Source organism: Scedosporium apiospermum, assembly GCF_000732125.1.
Source record: "Scedosporium apiospermum strain IHEM 14462 chromosome Unknown SEQ_SAPIO_0086, whole genome shotgun sequence".
Classification (NCBI taxonomy): Eukaryota; Fungi; Ascomycota; class Sordariomycetes; order Microascales; family Microascaceae; genus Scedosporium; species Scedosporium apiospermum.
Window position 1 is genome coordinate 1,218,248 of NW_015971787.1, and position 19,694 is coordinate 1,237,941.

Consider the following 19,694-nt stretch of genomic DNA (forward strand, 5'->3'; position numbering starts at 1 on the left):
AGGGACAGACAAGAGCAAGGGGACGCGAGACTGGATGTTACTTGGTGGAACATTGAGGCGGCGTTCATTATTGGAGACGCAGTGCAGTATATCTTGAGGAGGAAACGAAAGGAAACGAATTGGTATCCACGAGTGATGAATTTGACTGGCTCGTTCGATACCCGCAAGGTTATTGAAAGGATGAAGGAATTAATTGAAAGGTATGTGATTTCGTGATATTTGTGATACTCGAGGGGATTCTCCATGAGGAAGTTGCACTTTCTATGTACTGGATGAAGTGCACTTTCCTTTCAGGTGGGTGCTTTACTTTGTGTTCGGCTTAGCAGGCTGTCCCTCATACCTGCCTCATGACAGTTGTAACTATTCCAGGAGAAGTGCAGTGAGGAAAGTGCTATCTTGGCTTGGCCTTGTCACATACAAGTCCAAAAACACACGGGCTTCAGATGGACAGACGGTCCAGGCAGGGGGGCAGACCAAGGGGCACAAGCCAGCGGGGGTTAGTACCTCAGGTGCCACTGACAAGTTCTGGTGCCAGACCGCTGCTCACCGAGTCGAACTATCAATTGATTGGAAGTGGAAGTCTGGGTTTGCCTTCGATCGACACATTGGGCGTACTTGAAAGTGCAACCTCCCACTGACATCGAATTAGGTTGCACATCTTTCCCGAGCCGGGCGGTGATGCCTCAAGAGGAAGTTGTACGCCAAGAGGAGAGGAGGCCTTGGAAGCTTGGAACCCCCAAAGCTGCTGATAGACGAACAGAACACTTTTGCCATGAGCGTTCAAATAGTTGAAGGTAGCACTACTGGCGGGAATGTGCGGTTCCGAGGGGCACTCGTAAATCCTCCATCCTTGCGGTGCAGCTACTCACTTGATTCCGCTTGCTCTGCCACGAGGCACGAGGCACAAGGGACGTAGTTAAGGCATCAAACGCCCCCAGGAACCTGCACTATTTCGATTGTGAAAACCACTCGATGCGACCCAAGCCAGTTCTAAGTCGGCGCGTGGATTACACTGCACTACCTTCGTACACTACTACATTCGTACACTACATTCGTACACTACACTACACTACTGTCCACGATATCCATCCTACTCCGGCGCTAGCAGCGTCCCGAATTCAAGGAGGGGTTGAAATCAAAATTAGTTGACACTTGAAACCTTGGGGCTCTCAGGGATGGCAAGGATCCCCAGCATGGCGGGGTACGGCTGCCGTCTTTTACCCCAGACAGAGAGGGGCTCCTCCCTAGCCGCCCCCGCGTGCCCTGCCAGAAGATCGTGAAGGGAACTTCGGACGACAAAGAACTGAATCAGCGTCTTACTTTTTGGTTAGGCCTGCTCTCTTAGAAAATGGAAATACGGCACCTCTCGGGCACTTGAATGCAAAGCCCCGAGTCATCCCCGCCTTGCAGCTTACTCGAGCCTGCTGCATGTGGATGATGGCATATTCCTGCATCACGAGTCAAAGAAGCAGCACTTTCTGGAATGAGAATGACGAGCACGCCTCCTTGACGATCACCACCAGGGAACACGGCTTTTGGCATTTTCTAAACAGAACGTGCATAGTCCCAGCCCAACACTGGCTCGGTTTTAAGCCCTTGGCCCTAGGGGCCTAGCCCCTATTGGTTCATTCTTTCATGACTCGAAAGAGCAACTTGGGCAGAACAGATTAGAGATGCCAAAGGGCTCATTCCGCCGACTGGAAGGTTTGGCCAGGCCGTTGTTCTATTTTTAGCGCGAGACCCGAGCATCAACGGGGTGGACTTATGCGCATCGGAAGCGTTGGGACATTAAGATCGTCCCCCAGATCCCACATGCATTATCACCAAGACTTAACGGAATGTACGCATAAGAGTAGCGGTGTCCATAGGCAGGCTCCCACAAAACGTTCACTTCACATCATTTTAGTGGCAGTTACGCCGGGGCCAAGTGCAGGCAGTGGCTGATGACGCAAATGTGCAGACTGTGTCTAGTGCATGGGAAAAGCACACAACGTGCTGCTTGTCCTGCTCTCTTTGTCTTGGAGGGTGGCCAGCCCTGCTGCACCGGACCGGACGGATGCGGTGCGGAACGCGGATATACCACGCTAAACAGACAGGGAGCTCGAGCAGTTGCAGGACGAGGGGCATCGCAAGGCATTGGAGGAGCAAGAATTGAGGTATTATTGAACGCAGAATTGGTCGCAAGCCCAGTCAAACTTTAATGTCCACAAAGGGCGAAGTACTGCAAGTACAAAGTACAAACTTGACACTTATCACCACGTGATATTCACCCCCACATCCTGATAACCCACTAAGCCATTCAATCCCATAGTTGCATAATATGCGCCCGGATCTTTTGGGGAAGCTGCTTTTGAGTGCCATCCGTTCCACGACATCATACATCCCACTCCCCAGGCAGCACTTTAAGCTCTCCGAACTGCCCTCCCCGAGATTCTGTAGCTCTTCCCCATCTCCGTGGAGCTGGATCCTCCGACGTTCCCGCTCCGGCCCCGCTCCCGTTGGACGTTTGCTTGAATCCTGCCCCTCGAATGAGCTCGACTATGCGAATTTTTTTTTCTATCTCGATCTAGCTTGATGGAATCATGTATAATTTTTGCGCCGCATCGCCATCCGCAACTCTGAAGCTGCAAGCGTTTCCCGTGTGATGCTAGGTTCCGAACATAAAACCCCCGCATCCTCCCCGTTTCTTCGTTGAACTCGGTTCGGGATGACTTCCGACACCCCCGTTTCCTCAGGCCAGTGGGTGCCGCGTCGGCCCTCGAGGAGAAATGTATGCCTGCGTTCTATGCAAACACCCTTGAGACAATGACATTAAATGCACGGTCGACTAACATCAACATTGACCAATCCTAGAGGCTTCAAACGGGCACCTTCATTATACCTAGCACCGGCCAACGAGCCCGACGACACCTCTCCCTCCGCGCTTCCCACGCGAGCAACGAGAACTCACCCACGAACTCTTTCCGGTCCGTCTTCACCCATGGCCACACCCCCATACGAGAGCGCATCGCGGCGCTCATCCATAATCTCGTTGCCCTGGCCTCGCTCATCTGGGCCTGGCTCCAGTCTCCCAATGGCAAAGCCGTGTTGAAATGCTCAATCGCCTACGTGCTCGGAACCACCGCTACCTTCTGGGATCCCCTCGCCGATTTCCTCGGTCGCCTCGATGGTAAGCACATCGTGGCCACCATTACAGTCTACTTCCACCCCGCCCGAACCGTCGGGTCCATGCTCGAGGCCATCTTGATCTCCATCGCCGCCGTCCTCTTTGCCCAGACGGTTTCGTTGCTCGCTATGGCCACCTCGCTTGTCCTTTCGACAAAGTTCGGAATGGTCGCCCTGGCTCGGTTTGTAGTTCTTATAGTATTCATCGGCGGCGGTCTCGGCTTCTCTGGCTGGGTCAAACAAAAATTTAGCAAACCGCTCGTCAATGTCGCTTGTACTCTAGCGTCCATCGCCATTATAACCTCGATTACAAAAGAGGAGGTAGTTTATGGCGGTCGCTTCTCAACAGCCAAGAACGAGCAGGTCCTTAAGATGCTTATACTTGGCATCACCATTACGTCCAGCGTCAACATGCTCATTTGGCGATCCTCCGCCCGCAAGGCTCTCCGGAACGCCATGTCAAAGGCCGTTGTCAGTCTCGGCGACCTCCTGGCTATGATCACTCGAGGCTTCCTGACCGGGTCAGAGGACGAAGTGAATTCGGCTGACTTTTCCAGCACCCTCGAGCAGTATAATTCTGCTGATAAGACACTACACCAAGCCCTACGGGAATCCAAGTTCGAGTACTACTTCCTAGGCCGTGAGAAACAATATGTCGCAGCTAAGGCCATTGTCGCCAGCGTCGAGAAGCTTTCCCAAGCCGTCGGCGGTCTGCGGTCCGCCTGCGATGCCCAGTTCGTGCTCCTAAAGGAGGCACCTCCGGGCCAGGAACAGCCGCCGCTCATGTCGCCGAACACAAGCTTCACCCGCCGACCGAGCCTGAACCGCTCGGTTTCGAGCTTCCTACGCCAGACCCGTGAGCGAGTAGCAGCACTGGACTCGATTACGGAGTCGGTCGAGCTAGACCGGGAGCCCATCCTGTCTCCAGACCTCGACGTCTCCGAATCGGGAATCTTGCCTTCCATGTTCCGCATGCCGTCGGAGATATTCGAGGTGTTCATCCTTACGCTAGGACCATCTATGAAATCGTTCGCGTATACACTGTCCGAGATTCTTCGTCAACCACCCTTCGCCTCAGCCGCACAAGGGTTCGAGATCATCGTCAACGAAAACTTCAAGACGAGTCTCGCCGAGGCCCTGGCGCTCTACGAGCAGGCTCGCGCCAGCGCTCTTCAAGATTTATACGACAACATTGAGCTAGAGAAGTCCAGGTCCGAGGACGTGCAGGCCGACATCGAAGAGGTGGCTGCGGCCTGCAGTCATTTCAGCTACAGTCTCCAGACCGTCGCGCACGAGATTACCGCTTACCTCGACGCCATTGACGATTTCAAGTTCATCGTCGACTCCAACTTCCGCAGCTGGGAGTGGCTGCAGTTCTGGAGGTACCTCTGGAAGTCGGGCAAGTCCCGCGCCGTTGCGACGGAGGATATCGAAGCCGACAATTTGCTGCCGCCGGCTCAGCAGAGGGTGAGACGGATCAGGAAATCTGCTGTTCCGCAGGGTATTCCTGATGAGATGTTGATGCGGAGGGATAACTATAATTGGGATGCGGCGCAGAACACGAGCGAGTTGGCGAGAAAGGTTGCGAAGAAGTTTATGGGGCTACTACGATGGCTGACCAAGGATGACAGTATGTGTTCTTAGCTCCTTGCATTTTCTAGATATCAAGCTAACATGTCGGATGTCAGTTCTCTTCGGAATCAAAGTAGGCATCGGAGCCATCGCCTGGGCCGCCTTCGCCTTCATCCCCACCACCCGCCCAACCTACAAGCAATGGCGAGGCGAATGGGGTCTCCTCACCTACATGATCGTCATCGCAACCACAGTCGGCGCCAGCAACACAACATCCCTCGCCCGCTTCCGCGGCACTGTCATCGGCGCCATCTGCGCCCTCACAGGCTGGCTCCTCAGCGACGGCGACGCCTACCTCCTCGCCTTCTTCTGCTGGATCATGTCCCTGTACAACTTCTACCTCGTCTTCGAGACCCAGAGCGGCCAGCTGGCGCGCATGACGCTGCTGACCTGGAACGTGTCGGTCCTCTACGCCTTCAGCCTCGCGCGCGAGCTCTACGACGACGACCAGGACGACCTCGACGAGGACTCGAGGCCGCTTATCTTTGAGATTTGTTTTCACCGCTTTGTTGCCGTAACGTTAGGGATTTTGTGGGGGCTTGTCGTGTGTAGGATTATTTGGCCGTTGTCGGGGAGGAAGAAGTTTAGGGAGGGCGTGTCGGTGCTGTATCTCCAGTTCGGGCTCATTTGGAAGAGAGGACCTTTGGCTGTGCTGTTGCGGCAGAATAACTCGACGGGTTACCTGAGGGCCGGTGAAGAAGCCGCTCTCCGACGATACGGTAAGAACAACTTCTCCTTCTCCTTCCCCCCTCTTTTTTCCTGATTTCCTCTCTCATTTACCAACTTCCTCCAGCCCAAAAACTCGAAACACTTCGCACAGCAGCCCAATCCGAATTCTCCCTCCGCGGCCCCTTCCCCAAGGAAGCCTACGCCCGCATAATGCAATCCACCAACCGCATCCTCGACGGCTTCCACGCCATGTCTCTCGCCACCATGCGCCGCGCGCACCTCAGCCCCGGCGAACGCGCCCTCCTTGAATACACGGCCCCCGAGCGCGCGCTCCTCTGCGATCGCATCTGTCTCGTGTGTCAGGTCGTCGCTAGCTCCATCATGCTCGAGTATCCGCTTACGGACACGATACCGAACATTACGGGGGTGAAGGATAGGTTGCTGGGGAAGATTCACCAGATTAGGAAGCAGCAGGCCGAGATGGTCGAGAGGGAGCTGGAACAGAGGCGCGGCTCGTTGCGGAACAATGATGGCGAAGCACCGCGCCACAAGGAGGAAGAGGAGATGGAAGAGGAAGACATCACCGCGAGCCCCATTAGTCCCACGAGTCGATCCCCCGTCCGACAGCGCAGACGCATCCCCTCCCCCTACGCCGAACGAAGCCAAAGTCGCGGCCGCCGCCCCGCACCACCACCACTCCCTTCTCCACTTACGAGGGAGATGTCTTCTTCCGCGCAAACGCCGGGGCTCGATTCCGCGTTGACGGACGGCGGACTCGTCGTCGTCAAGGAGAGGGATTATGCCCTGCTGTACATTTATACCCTACTTACCGCGCAGGTGGCGGATGAGTTGAACAAGGTGTTGAAGGAGATTGAGGGGTTATTCGGGGTTCTTAGCGAGGAGGCTTTGCTTTTGCAGTAAAATAGGAGAGGGAAAGGTTGGGTTGGCTGGCGTCTTGTTTCGGCTCTCTTTGCCATCTCTTACATTTTTTTTTTTCCATAGGCTATTATATACATATATATACAGGATGGGAACACGGCAAGTTAGGTATCTTTGTTATAAAAATCTAGGTTTCAACAGCATTTGGAAGATTCTCGCATACTTGGGTGTAAATATGGGTTAGGCTGTCTTGATTTATGGGATCTGGATCATTCACTCCTGGATTTGGGCTGGCCAGAACGTTTTCACATACCATTGGGAATACCATTAATCTTATTTCAAAGAGTCCTTTTGTTCCCACGGAAAGAACGGATGCTCGTACCAAGGAGCGTCCAGATTCGACGTCGACCTTCCAAACGGGTTTGTCGAGTTGGGAATCAAGACAGTTCAAACCTCGGGCCAAGGATTGGATTCAGGTGTCAACACAACCAATTCATCACATTTAAACCCGTGAACAACAGATGAAAGATTGCTTAAGAAATTCAAAAAAGACCTATTCTCTCGAACAGGGGATAAAATTAAGAAAGACAAAGGTAAAGACCAAACTAGGTGGTCTCTTCTCCGCCTACATCATCATTACTCAAGAAACCTAAAAGCCGAATTATATTCCCAATATTTTCCAATAGCTTCACTTCTATAACCCCCAACATCCAGCAAATGTACGCTCAGAACAAAAAACAACCGAACCATTTTAACGGGAGGAAGAACACAGCAGACCATCTTCGCTTAGAGAGCAAAGACACCGAGGACGACAGCAAGACCAATGCTGAGGCTAGCCTTGAAGGCACCGCTGACGATCGGGGGCGTGTTGCAGTTGGGGCCGGTGCAGCCGGGGGTCGTGGTGCCGTTGGTCGAGGGCGAGTTGGGGATCTGGCCGCCGCTGGTGCCGTTGTTGCTAGGGGTGTTGCCGATGGGGCTGGCGCTCTCGTTGCCGTTGCTGCCAGGGTTCTGGCTTCCGTTGCCGGGGTTCTTGCCGGGGGTTTGGCCTTGATTGCCATTGCCATTGCCATTGCCATTGCCGCCGTTGTTGTTGTTGTCACCGCTACCGTTATGGTTGCCACCGTTGTTGCCACCGTTGTTTCCACCATTGTTACCACCATTGTTACCAGCCGGAGTCGAGGGTTGAGGAGACACCTGAGAAGTACCATAGCTCTGATAATACGTAGTATCAACAACCTCAGTAGTAACAGCGCCGACGGGGCAGTTCGTCACGGTAGGAGCGCAAGAGGTAATCGTGCGAACGGTCGTGATGCGCGTCGTGACTGTGGTACCTCTACCCCTGCGGCTCGAGGTCTGGAGAGTAGTCGCAGGTTGGTGCTCCCCCTCAGTAGCAGGGCACACGGTCGTGTAAGCCGGGACGGTAAGGGTGACGACGGAGCCGACGGGGCAGTCCGTGACAGTGGGGGGGCAGGAGGTGATGGTCGAGACAGTGGTGGTGTAGACGGTCGACGTGACGAAGCTAGAGGTGGGGGCGACAGAGTCGGTTTGAGTGGCTTCAGTGGTTGCGGGGCCACTTCCGCTGCCGGTGGCGGAGACCGAGTCAGAGGCATCGTTGGTGGAGCTGGCAGCAGCAGAGTCAGAAGCAGAAGGAGAAGCCGAGGCCGAAGTATCGTCAGTAGGAACAGAGTCCGTAGCAGAAGGAACCTCAGTCGACTCCGAGTAGGCACCGGTCTCGGAAGCGCTGGCCTCATCGGTGGCGGTTAGGCTATCGCTGGAAGCAGCTTCGGTAGAGCTAGACTCGGCAGAGTCCGAAGCGGTGCTAGTGCTGGAAACGCCACCCTCGCTGCTCACGGCCGAGCTAGACTCGGAAGCCGAAGCCGAAGGGGAACTAGTCTCGGAAGCGCTGGTCTCGCTGACCGAGGCAAGGCTGGAGCTTGACGAGGATTCGGAGGTAGTGGAGGCGGAGGCAGAAGTGGAAGTAGAAGTGGTCGAGCTAGAGCTGGAGCTGGAGGTAGAGGTAGAAGAGCTAGAGCTGCTGCTGCTGCTGCTAACTACGGGGCTCTCCTTGAAGACGCGAATGTCCTTAATCTTAAAGCCAGAGTTCGCGAAGTCTCCAGGCTTGGCGTTGACGTAGCCAATGCAAGTGTCGTAGCCTGTCTTGACGTTACACTGAGACTCCGTCTTCCAGAACTGGTCCTCGCCAGCAGGCTCACCGCAAAAGTTGATGTTGAAGACGAGCTTCTGGCGAGCAAAGTGCGAGTCGATGTTGCAAAGATCGTTCCTAGCCATCAAGGCAGGCTTTCCCCAGCTAGAGGTGTCGGGGCTCGCGGAGCCAATGTTGGCGGGGACGGAGCCGCCGGTAAAGGAGAAGATCTTGAGGTACTCCGAGGTCCACTCGATGGCGTAGATGCCAGCGTTCGAGGCGCTGCCGCGGGGGCCGCTCTGGTCCTGGACGGTACAACCTTGGTTGAGCCACTGCGTGGGAGGGTTCTGGTAGAAGTTGTCGCAGTTGTCGGTGAGGACAGCTCCGTTCTGATCGGCGGGATCAAGAACGCAGGTTCCGTTGGCGGAAGATTGGTAGGTGTGGAGGGCAGCCCTGTTGAAGGAGTAGTCGTGCCAGTTCTCCATGATATCCAACTCACCGACCGTGGGCCACGGGTCTCCATAAGTCCAGCTGGGTAAGGCGTGTGTAAGTGAGAAGGCCATGGGAGAGAGAGAAAAGAGAAGACGGAATGAAAGGTATTTTTTACTTACAAGGCGGGCCAGGCACCGCAAGTGGGAACCGGAACGTGGGAGAATCGAGCAATGATGAGGCCGTGGTCGTACCTGTTCTTCGACTCCAGCCTAACACTGCTGCGTCCGATGGCGTTGCTCGCGAGGACGGTCTTGGACTCGGGTCGGATGAAGGCATCGTCGCCGTCGAAACCGATCATGCCAAGAGCGGCGGCATCAGCTCGGTTCCTGTACTGGACGTGACCGTGGTTGAGATCGGGGCTGACGGTGTAGAAGTCGAACTTGTCAAAGAAGTTGGTCTTGTCATAGGTCTCGCTCAGGGTCCAGGTGGCGGCCTGGGCAGTGCCGGCGAGGGCCAGGGCGGCACTGAGGGATCGAAGAGAAGGGGTCATGTTGGATGCTGGAAAGTAAACACAGAGACAGAGAATGTATCAAAAGGAACGTCGAATGGTAGTTGTGAAAACGAATGTGGTGACGTTAGCACACGTCAACTGGACGAGCCCTGAAAACAAGGGACTCTTGATTGATAGGGCTGAAGGTGAATCTTGGCAACTTAGCAGCTGAGAGGGAAAGGAAAGGATTAGCCTCATGGGAGGGTGGGATACGTCCTTTTTAAGTGTAGTTTACATGATTATGGCAGGAGGAGAAGGCACGGAGACTACAGGGGGAAGGGTAGCATCCACACCCAATACGATTCTTTGGGAATGGGGGCTTGCCTGGCTAGGAAGTAATAGTACGAGGTGTGCGGGCCATCCGCAGCATATCATATTAGGTGGCTGGCCTGGCTGGACGTTGGCTCGTCTGGCGAGCCACTGCTCCCTGGATAGACCGTCTCCGGAGCAGAATAGCAATGCTCTGGGCTGGGCGATATCAGCACAACGGGCCCCCAAACAGTGTCTGAAGGAATCCATGACATTGAGGCAGAGAGCTTTCGGCAACTAGTGGAGTCCTCGATGCATCCACGGCAGACCATTCACAACAAATACTTCGTGCTTCGACGTGAGGATTACTCTCCTGGGGTATTTCCAGAATGGGCCGTCACTAACAGGCGCCCCGATGATGTGGGACAGAGCAAGGGCAAGGGATGGCCGGGTCCCGATCCGGGCTCGTTATTTGGAACCAGCTCCCTTTTCGGGCAACATCATTGTTAGTTCGACCCTTGCGGCCTGCGGGTGCATTGAAGCAACGGTGACACCAGGGAAAGCTGCGCTTCCATTGGTTCTTAGGTACGAAGGGGAAACAATGCGAGAGGTCCATCGGATCAGAATGCCGGAAGTGCTGGCACTGAACAACCGTTAGCAAGAGTTCCTTTTGTGCTAAGGTGAAAGATTCGGGCATCGGGATGTACTAGTATTGCGAAGGCGTCAGTCTTTCAGAACAGTGGCAACAGCAACAAGAGAGCCACAGAAGTTTATGGCTAGGCTAGGATCGTTCATCGGGGTCCCTGATCCCAGAGCAACTCGGCCCATGGTGGCTCCTCCTGCTCCTATTTTCGTATCTTTTCAGAGGATATCCAGGAGAGCGAAGATTTTGCTCGAGACCAACCAACGCCACGCGTCCAGAGGCTCATTCTAGAATAGCGAGATTAGGCCAGCAGAGTGTCACTGGAGGGAGTGGATCTCGTCGTTGGTTTCCCACAGCCACTGGACCCAGCCAGCATGAACCAATGCAATGCGAAAAAAGGGGGCAAGAGTTTGGACGAACTGAACTGGTTGGTTCTGAGGTGCCAGGAACGAGGGGAGCCACTGAGAGCCCACTCACATTGATGCGAGTGGAGAATATTGAAGCCCGCCCCATCCGAATTGGTGTGGGCGCTTGCATCCAACTTCGTCTGCGGTCGAACTTGTACGTTAGAGTCGTAGTCGTACAAGCTCATCTCATGGCACTATCATTCAGTGGACGACTCGAACCTGACTTATGCAAGGTACGAAAGTTGTCAAGGGGCTAAAACAGCACAACACCAACACAGTCCAGCACACGCGGTCACTCTGTGTGGTCTGCCCTGGCTTGACTCGGTCCGCTCTGATATGCTTCGTCGAGGAGATGAAGTGAGGCAGCGAAAGAAGAACGAAGAACGAAGAACGAGGAGCGAACAATGAACAACGCTGGAGTGGTCTGTTGGTAATTTCATTCACATGCAAGAGAAGGGCGCAGTTTCCTCGAGAATCCCATCGACTCAACCCGTCGAGGAAGGTCCCACCGCGCCAACGGCAAACGACGGCAAGTGACAATGGAACAACAGTCTGAATTGGACGGTAATTGTGGGTTCCCAACTTCCGTTATGCTTAGTGTACCTCGTACACCGAAGGAAGTACTTTTACGTGCAAAATGTGTAGTCAAATACATTTCACCATCCAATACCGAGGTCCTGCTCCATATTACTGGACCGACCCTCCAAAGCCTTGATTACGCACCCCATGTACCCCAGACAATGGATTGCGAGCCTGTGACCATGTCTAAGTCTTCCTCAACTTCCATGCTGTAAAATATCTCAAATGCAATCTCGTTTACTCTCACCGACAAGTACCTCGCAGCGTCTTTCGTACGGCGAGTATGCTCTACGAGAAAATAAACTTACACGAAAAGCCAGGCAGCGGGGATTGTGTGGAATGATATGGATGGCATGCCTCAATTTTCACTGGTCCTTCATGCAGAAGATGCCCAGACTATTGACAGATCGATTTAGCCAGGGGCAGGGGTCCTGTAAGTACTCGATACATTGCAAATCGAGAATTATAAGGTACTAGTGCATGGCGTTTTGCGGGTGGAGCCAGCGAAGTGTGCGTAGGAGATAAAGTCCCCAGTGTCTTTCAGGTGTCTAGTACTTCGCACATTGATTTCCACTAAATGCAAGCGAGAACCTCCCGATCGATTTGTCGTGCTGAGGGTATTACGAAGTATTATTAATGATATGGGCAGACTTTGACTGCAACGAGAAAATGGAGGGAAGGATAGTGGAAATGAAGGCCACAAAATATTATCCCAAGTATTGCAAAAAATGTGTTTCGTACGACGTGCGCCTCATCCAGTCTCGCTTCAATTGATGTGCGCAGGAGCCCAGATCAACCAACTGTACTTGCAGTTCTGTATCGTCACTGTTGTCTGTCCGCCATCGTCGCCGATCCGGCTGCCTTCCGACGCATGCACTCCAGACTTCGCAGTCACGCACAGCCTTGAAAAGATCGGCATCAACCACCCTCCCGCCCGGATCGGCACTGATAATTTGAAGTTGCGGCTCAAGGTCGGTGGGAGCAGCATTATGATGAGGAATGGTCCCGATTGTAACACAGAGCTCTCCAATATTCGAAATCTAGAACGAGATCGAACAGAAAGATGAAGAAGTTAAAAAATAAATCTGAAAATTGAAAAATAAATCTGTACAAGATCCCTAGAGAATACCTGCGTATTCAACAACAGCAACTCTTTCTTGAAATCCAGCAACGACCATGGTGTGTCCCATGATCTGGCCAAGAACCTCCTCCCGGCTCTCCACCCCATCAGTAAGTCAAAACCCCCTGCCAACCGGAAAACAACGATAGCTTCGAAAACCGTATTGGGCCCAGCGCCTCGAGGTTATCTCAAAGGAACGAATTTCGCCAAAGATGCTCCAGTCTTGATTTCGCAACGACAGACGCAGCCTCAACTCGCCCCTCGAACAACACAAACCCGCTCAACATACCTCGGCCGTAGAGAATTCAAGGGTGAAATATATATTTATCTATAAACTATTCTAACGATGCAGTAGTGGTTTCCAAAAGTGCAGATTGCGCCAACGTGAGCACTTTAATGATTTTCTTATCCCCCCTGCTCTTTGCATAAAATAACGCCGTGTTGCCATATCGGTCTTCGCGATTGATGTCAGCCTTGCCTGAAGCTACCAGCATCCTGACAACTCCCTCGTGGCCGTTTTTTGCAGCTAAAGATAATGGTGTCTGACCGAAGTCGCTCGAAAAGTTAACGTCAGCCTCGCCTGTGGCCAGCAGCACCTCGACAACTCCCTCGTGGCCGTTTTGAGCAGCTAAAGATAGCGGTGTCTGACGAAGATCATTCAGTGAGTTAATATCAGCCTCACCAGTAGCTAACAGCACCTTGACAACATCCTCATGTCCGTTTTCTGCAGCTAAAGATAGTGGTGTCTGAGTCTGTGTCCATTCAAGATACCTCCTCAGGCTAATATTGCCTATGACTAGTGGCATCTTGACAAAACTCTCGTGCACTTTTCCAGTAGCAAGAGAAGACGGCGGGTTGCAAAAGATGCTCACTGAGTTCACCTCAACTTGGCCTGTGTCTAGTAACATCTTGACAATACCCTCGTGCCCGTTTTGAGCAGCGAGAGATAATGGCGGGAGATTAAGACTGTCCACTGAGTTCACATCAACCTCGCCCGTGGCTAGTAGCATCTTGACAATACCCTCGTGCCCATTTTGAGTAGCGAGGTGTAATGGTGAGGGATGAAACCTGTCCACTGAGTGCACATCAACTTTGCCTGTGGCTAGTAGCATCTTGACAATACCCTCGTGCCCGTTTTGAGCAGCAAGAGATAGCGGCGTGTGGCGAAACTGGTTCTTCGCGTTAATGTCAACCATGTCTGATGCAATTAGCCGCTCAACGACGGATTTATGGCCCTTTTCTGCAGCGGAGAGAAGCACCTTTGCTTTTATCGCGGCCGAATTCTCCGTGTCGCCTTCAAGTAAGTCGATGACGTCCTGATGATCCCAACATATAGCATAGTACAGAGGCGTCGCATCAAGGTCATCCTTCTTGTTAACATGAGCTTTGCCCTTTTGCAGCAACAGCCTAACCACCTCAGCATGTCCATTCCAGGCGGCATATGACAGCGGTGTTCGCCCAAACTTGTCCACCGAGTCGACTACAGCTGCTAGGTTCAACAGCTGACGGAATAGTCTTGGCACTGTCCTATTCACCTTCTTGCTTCCACGGCCCTTGATCAGAATCGCGACAACTTCATCGAAGCCGTTTTCCGCGGCCCAAGACAGAGCAGACCGCCCATATGTAACATCCCCGCTATTTACGTCAACCCCATCCATCCAGAGCAGACGTCTCACTACTTCAGTGAGCCCGAAATAGGAGGCAATCATAAGGGATGTAAAGCCACTTGGAAAATCCATGTCCGTAGTTGTCCAGTAGATCTTAAACCAAGTCGAGCCACAGTTTGAGCCCACATCACAGATCCTTAGAATTGATTCAAACACTGGGTCAAGATTCATCTGTGAGTGACGGAGATGGATGGCCCAGTTTTTAGCAGAGTAATCGAGGAAGTCGTGATGCTTAGCGTATTCGACCGGGTCATTATGTTTGTCGAGAGGATGAGTTTCAAATTCGGAAAAGAGCAGATGCCTCACGCAAATTTCAGCAAGGACTCTATGAGACTCTTGTGGCTGCAATGAATCTTTCCACTTGAGATTGCCAGGGAAGTTTGTATCGACGCTCACTTGGGGCTTTGAAACAAGGAATTCCTTCGCAGTTTGGTGAAGCAAGTATATCTTGCCATCGACGATCATTACAAAGAGGCCGCAGAGGTCTCGCACGAATTCTCGAAAGCGCTCTTCCGGTCCAATGTGACGACTCAGGGTCGTATACGAATTGTGGTGTTCCCGAAGGGCGAGTGCTACTTGCATCTCCTTTAGTGTAAGAGGTCGCGTTGCGGCAACGACGATGTGCAGTAGCCTCTTAGTCTCCACAACGTCGCGACTCTTGGAGAGGATATTGTTATATGCCTCATCGACCGTTTTGGGGACACGAGAAGTGATCTCCGATATTCTAGCCTCGTTAATACTACTGCCGATCTCTCTGTCGACCTGATCAAGAGTAAGGTAAACCCATAGGTATGTCCGGTGAGGAATACTCAGAATGGCTTGCAACAAAAGGTCTCGCTCGCTCTGTGTGAGTTGCTGCTTGATGTTCTGAATTCTGTACTTGATAAAGAGGCCGATCTCCTGGGAAATCATCTCTCTCTCTTTATCGCTTTCGCCGCTTAGGTGGATGACAGAGAGTCCCTGGATGTCCGGGGCAGGGAGGCCCCGCCGAATCTCTGAATAAGGCCGGCTTGTGATGAGGATCTTCAATTTAGACGAGCTCGTCTTGGTGCCATACAAATCGGTCAATGCCTTTTCAAAACGAAGCCTTTCCTGCCCATCGCATTCGTCAAGGGCGTCGAAAATGCAGATAATTTCACCAGCATGCTTATCTTCGGCAGCGGCAATAAGAATGTCCCAAAGTTCGCTGAATGAGGTAGTGAGATTTTCTCTGTCGGATTCGAATTGATTAAGGATTCTATCCGAGAAAAGGATACCCTTTTGCGTGAATAGCTGGTGCAGGATGCAGCAGAGAGCACCTCTCACGCTTCGTTGATCTTCGAAGTCATCCTTGAAGAAGAAGTAGCAGGTTGTTCTGGAAGAATTGCTTGGAAGCACAAAGTCAACCAGATGCTTTGCAAGGACTGACTTGCCGCAGCCAGGATCGGCAGACACCCAGAGCATGCTTGATGATGTGCTTTGCCGCCATTCCTGAAAGGACTTGTGAGTCAGAAACCATTCACACGTTCCCGGGACCCGCGCCGTGTTCCTTTCCTTCCTGTCTCGGTAAGGTGAGGTTTTCAGTTTCTTGAGGATCTCGTTTTTCCGGTGTGTTTTGTTACCCCCTTTCAGATGACAGGATTAGCTGGGAGTTGTTCATTCCAAAAGAGGCGCGACATGCTATTCTTACCTGTATCCTGACTAAAAGGTCTAGAAAAATACGGCGCAGATTCAGATGGACGCGAAGCTATAACAGCAATTAGTTTCAGGCGTAACTACATCGATTAGGACCCCCCATGGATCATCATACCTGGCAAGGTTAACAAGAGTTCCGTTGCGTAGGCTGCCGCGGTGGCTGCGGCATATTTTTGCCATTGCTTGTTTTTATGCGAATCCGCATAGTCGCAAATCCCGCGGATCACTAGAGCCTGGTGGCTTGCCATCACGCCGGCAGCTTCCATCTCAAAGCAAATTGCTTGATGCTTTTTGTAAAGTTCATTTCGTTTTTCACTTGATATGACGAGGGTATTAGCCGAGCCGATGTTACCATAATGGATGCAGGGTATGTCAGGTTCTCGAATCGCTTTTCTCCCTCGTTCACACCGTCGTTTTGACTGTGTGAAGTCGCAAAGCCCTTCGCAAAGTTTATTCCCATCTCTGTGGACGTAATCATCCGAAAAAAGGCAATCGTCGTCATCACCAGGGTCATAGAACTCAGAGCGTTCCTGTTCGGTGAGGTTTTCTCTAAGATCGCTTAGGATTCCTGGGATCATGGTGCCCCTCCTTATGTGCTTGGCTCGAAGATTGTTTACTGCAGCGAGTAGAGAATCAGACGGATGAAGCATATGGCCGCTCGGGTTGAGTTCGTTTCTTCCCTCCCAGGCCCCGAATTCGTAATGTACCACACCGCCCTCACCTCCTCGTGGGTAGCTGACGACGACATCTCCTAAAGCAATTTGTTGCCTATCGGGGCCGTAGCAAGGGACTCCTCCCGCTATCCCAACGACGAGAACATGCTCGATACTTGGGAATGACTGGCGCATCCGGGATAGGACGATGGCAGCCGCCTGAGTGCCGATTGCCTGACAGACAGCCACTGCAACCCAGTGGGGACCTATCCGCCCTGTATGATAAAGAACTGAATCTTTCCATACTTCTTTGTAGTCCTCCCGTATCGCATTGAGGGCGGGCGCCAGCTCCAATGCCATAGGAGCGATCCATCCGACTGTGATTTTTGGTTCTGGCGAGGCCATCTTCGGCACCGAGCCTGATCCTGTACCCCAATTCTGAGGTTAGCCTGCACAGATGCATACCCATCGTCGTATGCTTCTTAGACAGACCGAACATAAGGGATCAGGAACTTACGGATCGAATTAGGCTGGGATAAGCCGTTTCTCAGATTGCCATGCCATGCTTAGTATTCGATGTTCCATGCAAAGTTTCCGGAGAGTGGCGTTGCCAGACTGGCTGGAAAGGTGAGGGGTTCAGTTCAACCGGGTCAGGCTGCCGGCCTGCAGTTATGCATCGCCACACCACCCATACCACCACGCGGGATTTAACAGGGGTTAGCAGCCCAGATACCGGCTTGATGTGTGGATATAATACGCATCTTAAAAGGGCGGTGATTGAAGACCGGCAGTGGTATGTCTATCTACCTCATAGCTTCTTGTAATGGGTCGTATGGCTCATCTGGCTGGTTTTGCTGTAGGCCAGAGGGAGGGAACGGAAAGAGAAACACGGCACCGTCAATCAACCAGGAGCTCTCCAAACTTTCCCAATTTGGCTCACTGTCGCATTTCCCCATCAAACTGGACCCCATTTTGTTTCCGTTTTGGCGTTCTATTACCTACAAATCGGTTAATGGTGTTCAATTTGTCACCATCTTTTCCCTTGAAGAACAAATCGAGACGTCAACTGTGGGTCGCTTGACTCAAGATTTATTCAATAAGCCGGAAATTGGAAAGGCTCACCTAACCGACTTGTACAGCCGTTTACATACGAAATATCTGAGTTAAAACTTCGTTAATTTCATCTTCGACGAAATATTGAAATCTCGAAAGGCGTGGCCGAAGAGCCGCAACTGAGAGAAGAATTCGACCTCCGTCTTTCCTCCTGGAGGAGACTTCAGTCTGCTGCCCGAAATAAGGATGCAGGAGATTTTACTCGGTTTCTGCAGGCGAGGAGCTTGTGGAGCAGGGTTGTGCGAGTAAATCTTAAACGTATACCTGGGTACACCTGGACAAGATACAGCTCCAAGCATGTTACCTGGCTGCCATGGCAGAGATGTAAAGCAGTCTATCTTCATAGTATACATAGATACATAGTACACAGCAAATACTGATCGTACACGGCCCATGGCTTCAAACCACGGCGTCCAGGATGAAGCCCCCCCCTCCGCCGAGACATCACGCCCGTCCTTCACCCACCACAAAAGGCGCCAACGCCTTCGTCGCCCTCGCACCCGCCATCCCCCCAACCACAATCCTCTCCACCCTCAAGCATCCGCCCCTCGGAAACCTAAAAAGCACCGCGCCGCCCCCCAACTCGGCATACTTCACTACTACTGTCCTCTCCTCTCCCTTCTCCAACCCCTTACTCTTGGGCCTCCACACCACCGCAATCTCCTTCTCCTCTCCTCCTCCTCTCCCCTCGCTCTCCGCCACAGCAACTGCATCCCTCAAAATCACCCTCTCAACCCCATCCTTCCCCCTGCCCCCCAAAACCTCCATCCAAAGCTGTCCTAAAACTCTCAACCTCCTCTCCGCCTCCTCAGCCGTCCACCCCTCCCAATCGATCCGAGCATCCTCCTTTGAAATCTTCGGTGCGTACCGCCATGCCTTGTCTGTCCCTGCCACCTCGTCTTCGGAGGGTGTCGTTTTCTTGCCGCGGACTACGTCGACGAGGGGAGGCACGTGTAGACCTTGGCGTAGGCCCGAGAGGAGTAGTTCCGCCGCGGGTTGTTTGACGAGGTTCGTTAGTTCTGGGACGGTGCATTGCGGTGGGATGGGGATTCCCGGGCGGGGGGTTTGGGCAAGGATGACCCCGTGGTCGAATTTGTGCTCGTCGAGGGTTTGGAGGGTTATTCCTATGTGGGAGCGTTGTTGGAGGAGGGAGTGGTGGAGGGGTGCGGCACCACGGAGGCTGTGGATGTTTAGCAACTGGATATCAGAAAGAAAATAAACGAATAAAAAAAGAAAAAAAAAATTGAAAATGAAAACTTAAAGCGCGCTTACGCTCTTTGAAGAAAGAATGCTAGACACGTACTCAGGAAGGAATGAAGGATGGAGGTTAAGACCCCCGTACTTGGCCGATCGCAACATCTCAGGCGGCACAAACAGACCGAAAGACACAGCGATGATGATGTTTATCCCGCTCGGGGGCTACATCAATCAGTCAGATAGGCACTTAGACACATTCATCAACCAGACTCTCATACCTCGAATCCCTTGAGAGTGTCCCTCTCATAAATCTTCAGACCCAACTTATCCGCATCCAGCTTCAAGGGAACTACACCACATCAGTAACCAGAAAATTCGCAAGAAAAAACGCCATCACCTCAAAGTTTATGAAATGTAATGGGCCAAACTCCAGAGAAAGACTCACCCTCTCGGATCTTCTTATACCCCCTCCCCGTCCCTTTCGGCGGCCTCACCACCACATCAATCGACTCAATCAGCCCGTTCCCCTTCCTCATCTCCCCATCCAGCGCGGAAAGCGACGCGCAGCTAAAGTCATCGGAGCCGCAAAAGAGGATTCGCAATGGGTCTGATGTCTTTGACGAGAGAAAGCGATAATGGGAAGGGATGAGCCGGAGGAGTGTCCGAGGTCTGAATTGGCGCGCCATTATTTTTGAGGGGATATTATGATTTTTTTTATCTGGATTCCATTATATTGTCCGGAGTGAGGAAAAATCCAGTCGGATTCACAGCATGCGTTGTCGATTCGAAGGCGATCATCGAATGCTGTTGCATCCATTGTGAAGAGGTTTGCTTGACTAGGGTAACGTTCTGATTGAAACATCAGGTCGCGTTTAAGAAAATGCCCCGTTATCAGTAACCAACGGCAAAGGGGCGCATGGTT

The 19,694-nt window shown here is 52.5% G+C and overlaps 3 protein-coding genes and 1 pseudogene across 3 annotated transcripts; 1 reads left to right on the forward strand and 3 right to left on the reverse strand.

Moving 5' to 3' along the window:
* Window positions 1-2,707: 2,707 nt before the first annotated feature.
* SAPIO_CDS2586 (Ribosomal protein L19) lies at window positions 2,708-6,387 on the forward strand (the record flags this gene model as incomplete). Its single annotated transcript, XM_016785569.1, has 4 exons — window positions 2,708-2,770; window positions 2,854-4,795; window positions 4,854-5,516; window positions 5,591-6,387. 4 exons carry the CDS (start codon window positions 2,708-2,710, stop codon window positions 6,385-6,387), a joined length of 3,465 nt encoding a protein of 1,154 aa, XP_016644945.1.
* Window positions 6,388-7,131: 744 nt separating this feature from the next.
* On the reverse strand, window positions 7,132-9,470 carry SAPIO_CDS2587 (uncharacterized protein; the record flags this gene model as incomplete). The annotated part of the gene is made up of 2 exons (XM_016785570.1): window positions 7,132-9,019; window positions 9,100-9,470. The coding sequence occupies 2 exons, from the start codon at window positions 9,468-9,470 to the stop codon at window positions 7,132-7,134; spliced, it is 2,259 nt and encodes a 752-aa protein (XP_016644946.1).
* A 3,333-nt stretch (window positions 9,471-12,803) lies between these two features.
* Window positions 12,804-15,578, reverse strand: SAPIO_CDS2588 (annotated as a pseudogene; the record flags this gene model as incomplete).
* Window positions 15,579-18,019: 2,441 nt separating this feature from the next.
* Window positions 18,020-19,458, reverse strand: SAPIO_CDS2589 (uncharacterized protein; the record flags this gene model as incomplete). Its single annotated transcript, XM_016785571.1, has 4 exons — window positions 18,020-18,755; window positions 18,879-18,994; window positions 19,051-19,121; window positions 19,218-19,458. The coding sequence occupies 4 exons, from the start codon at window positions 19,456-19,458 to the stop codon at window positions 18,020-18,022; spliced, it is 1,164 nt and encodes a 387-aa protein (XP_016644947.1).
* Window positions 19,459-19,694: the final 236 nt, after the last annotated feature.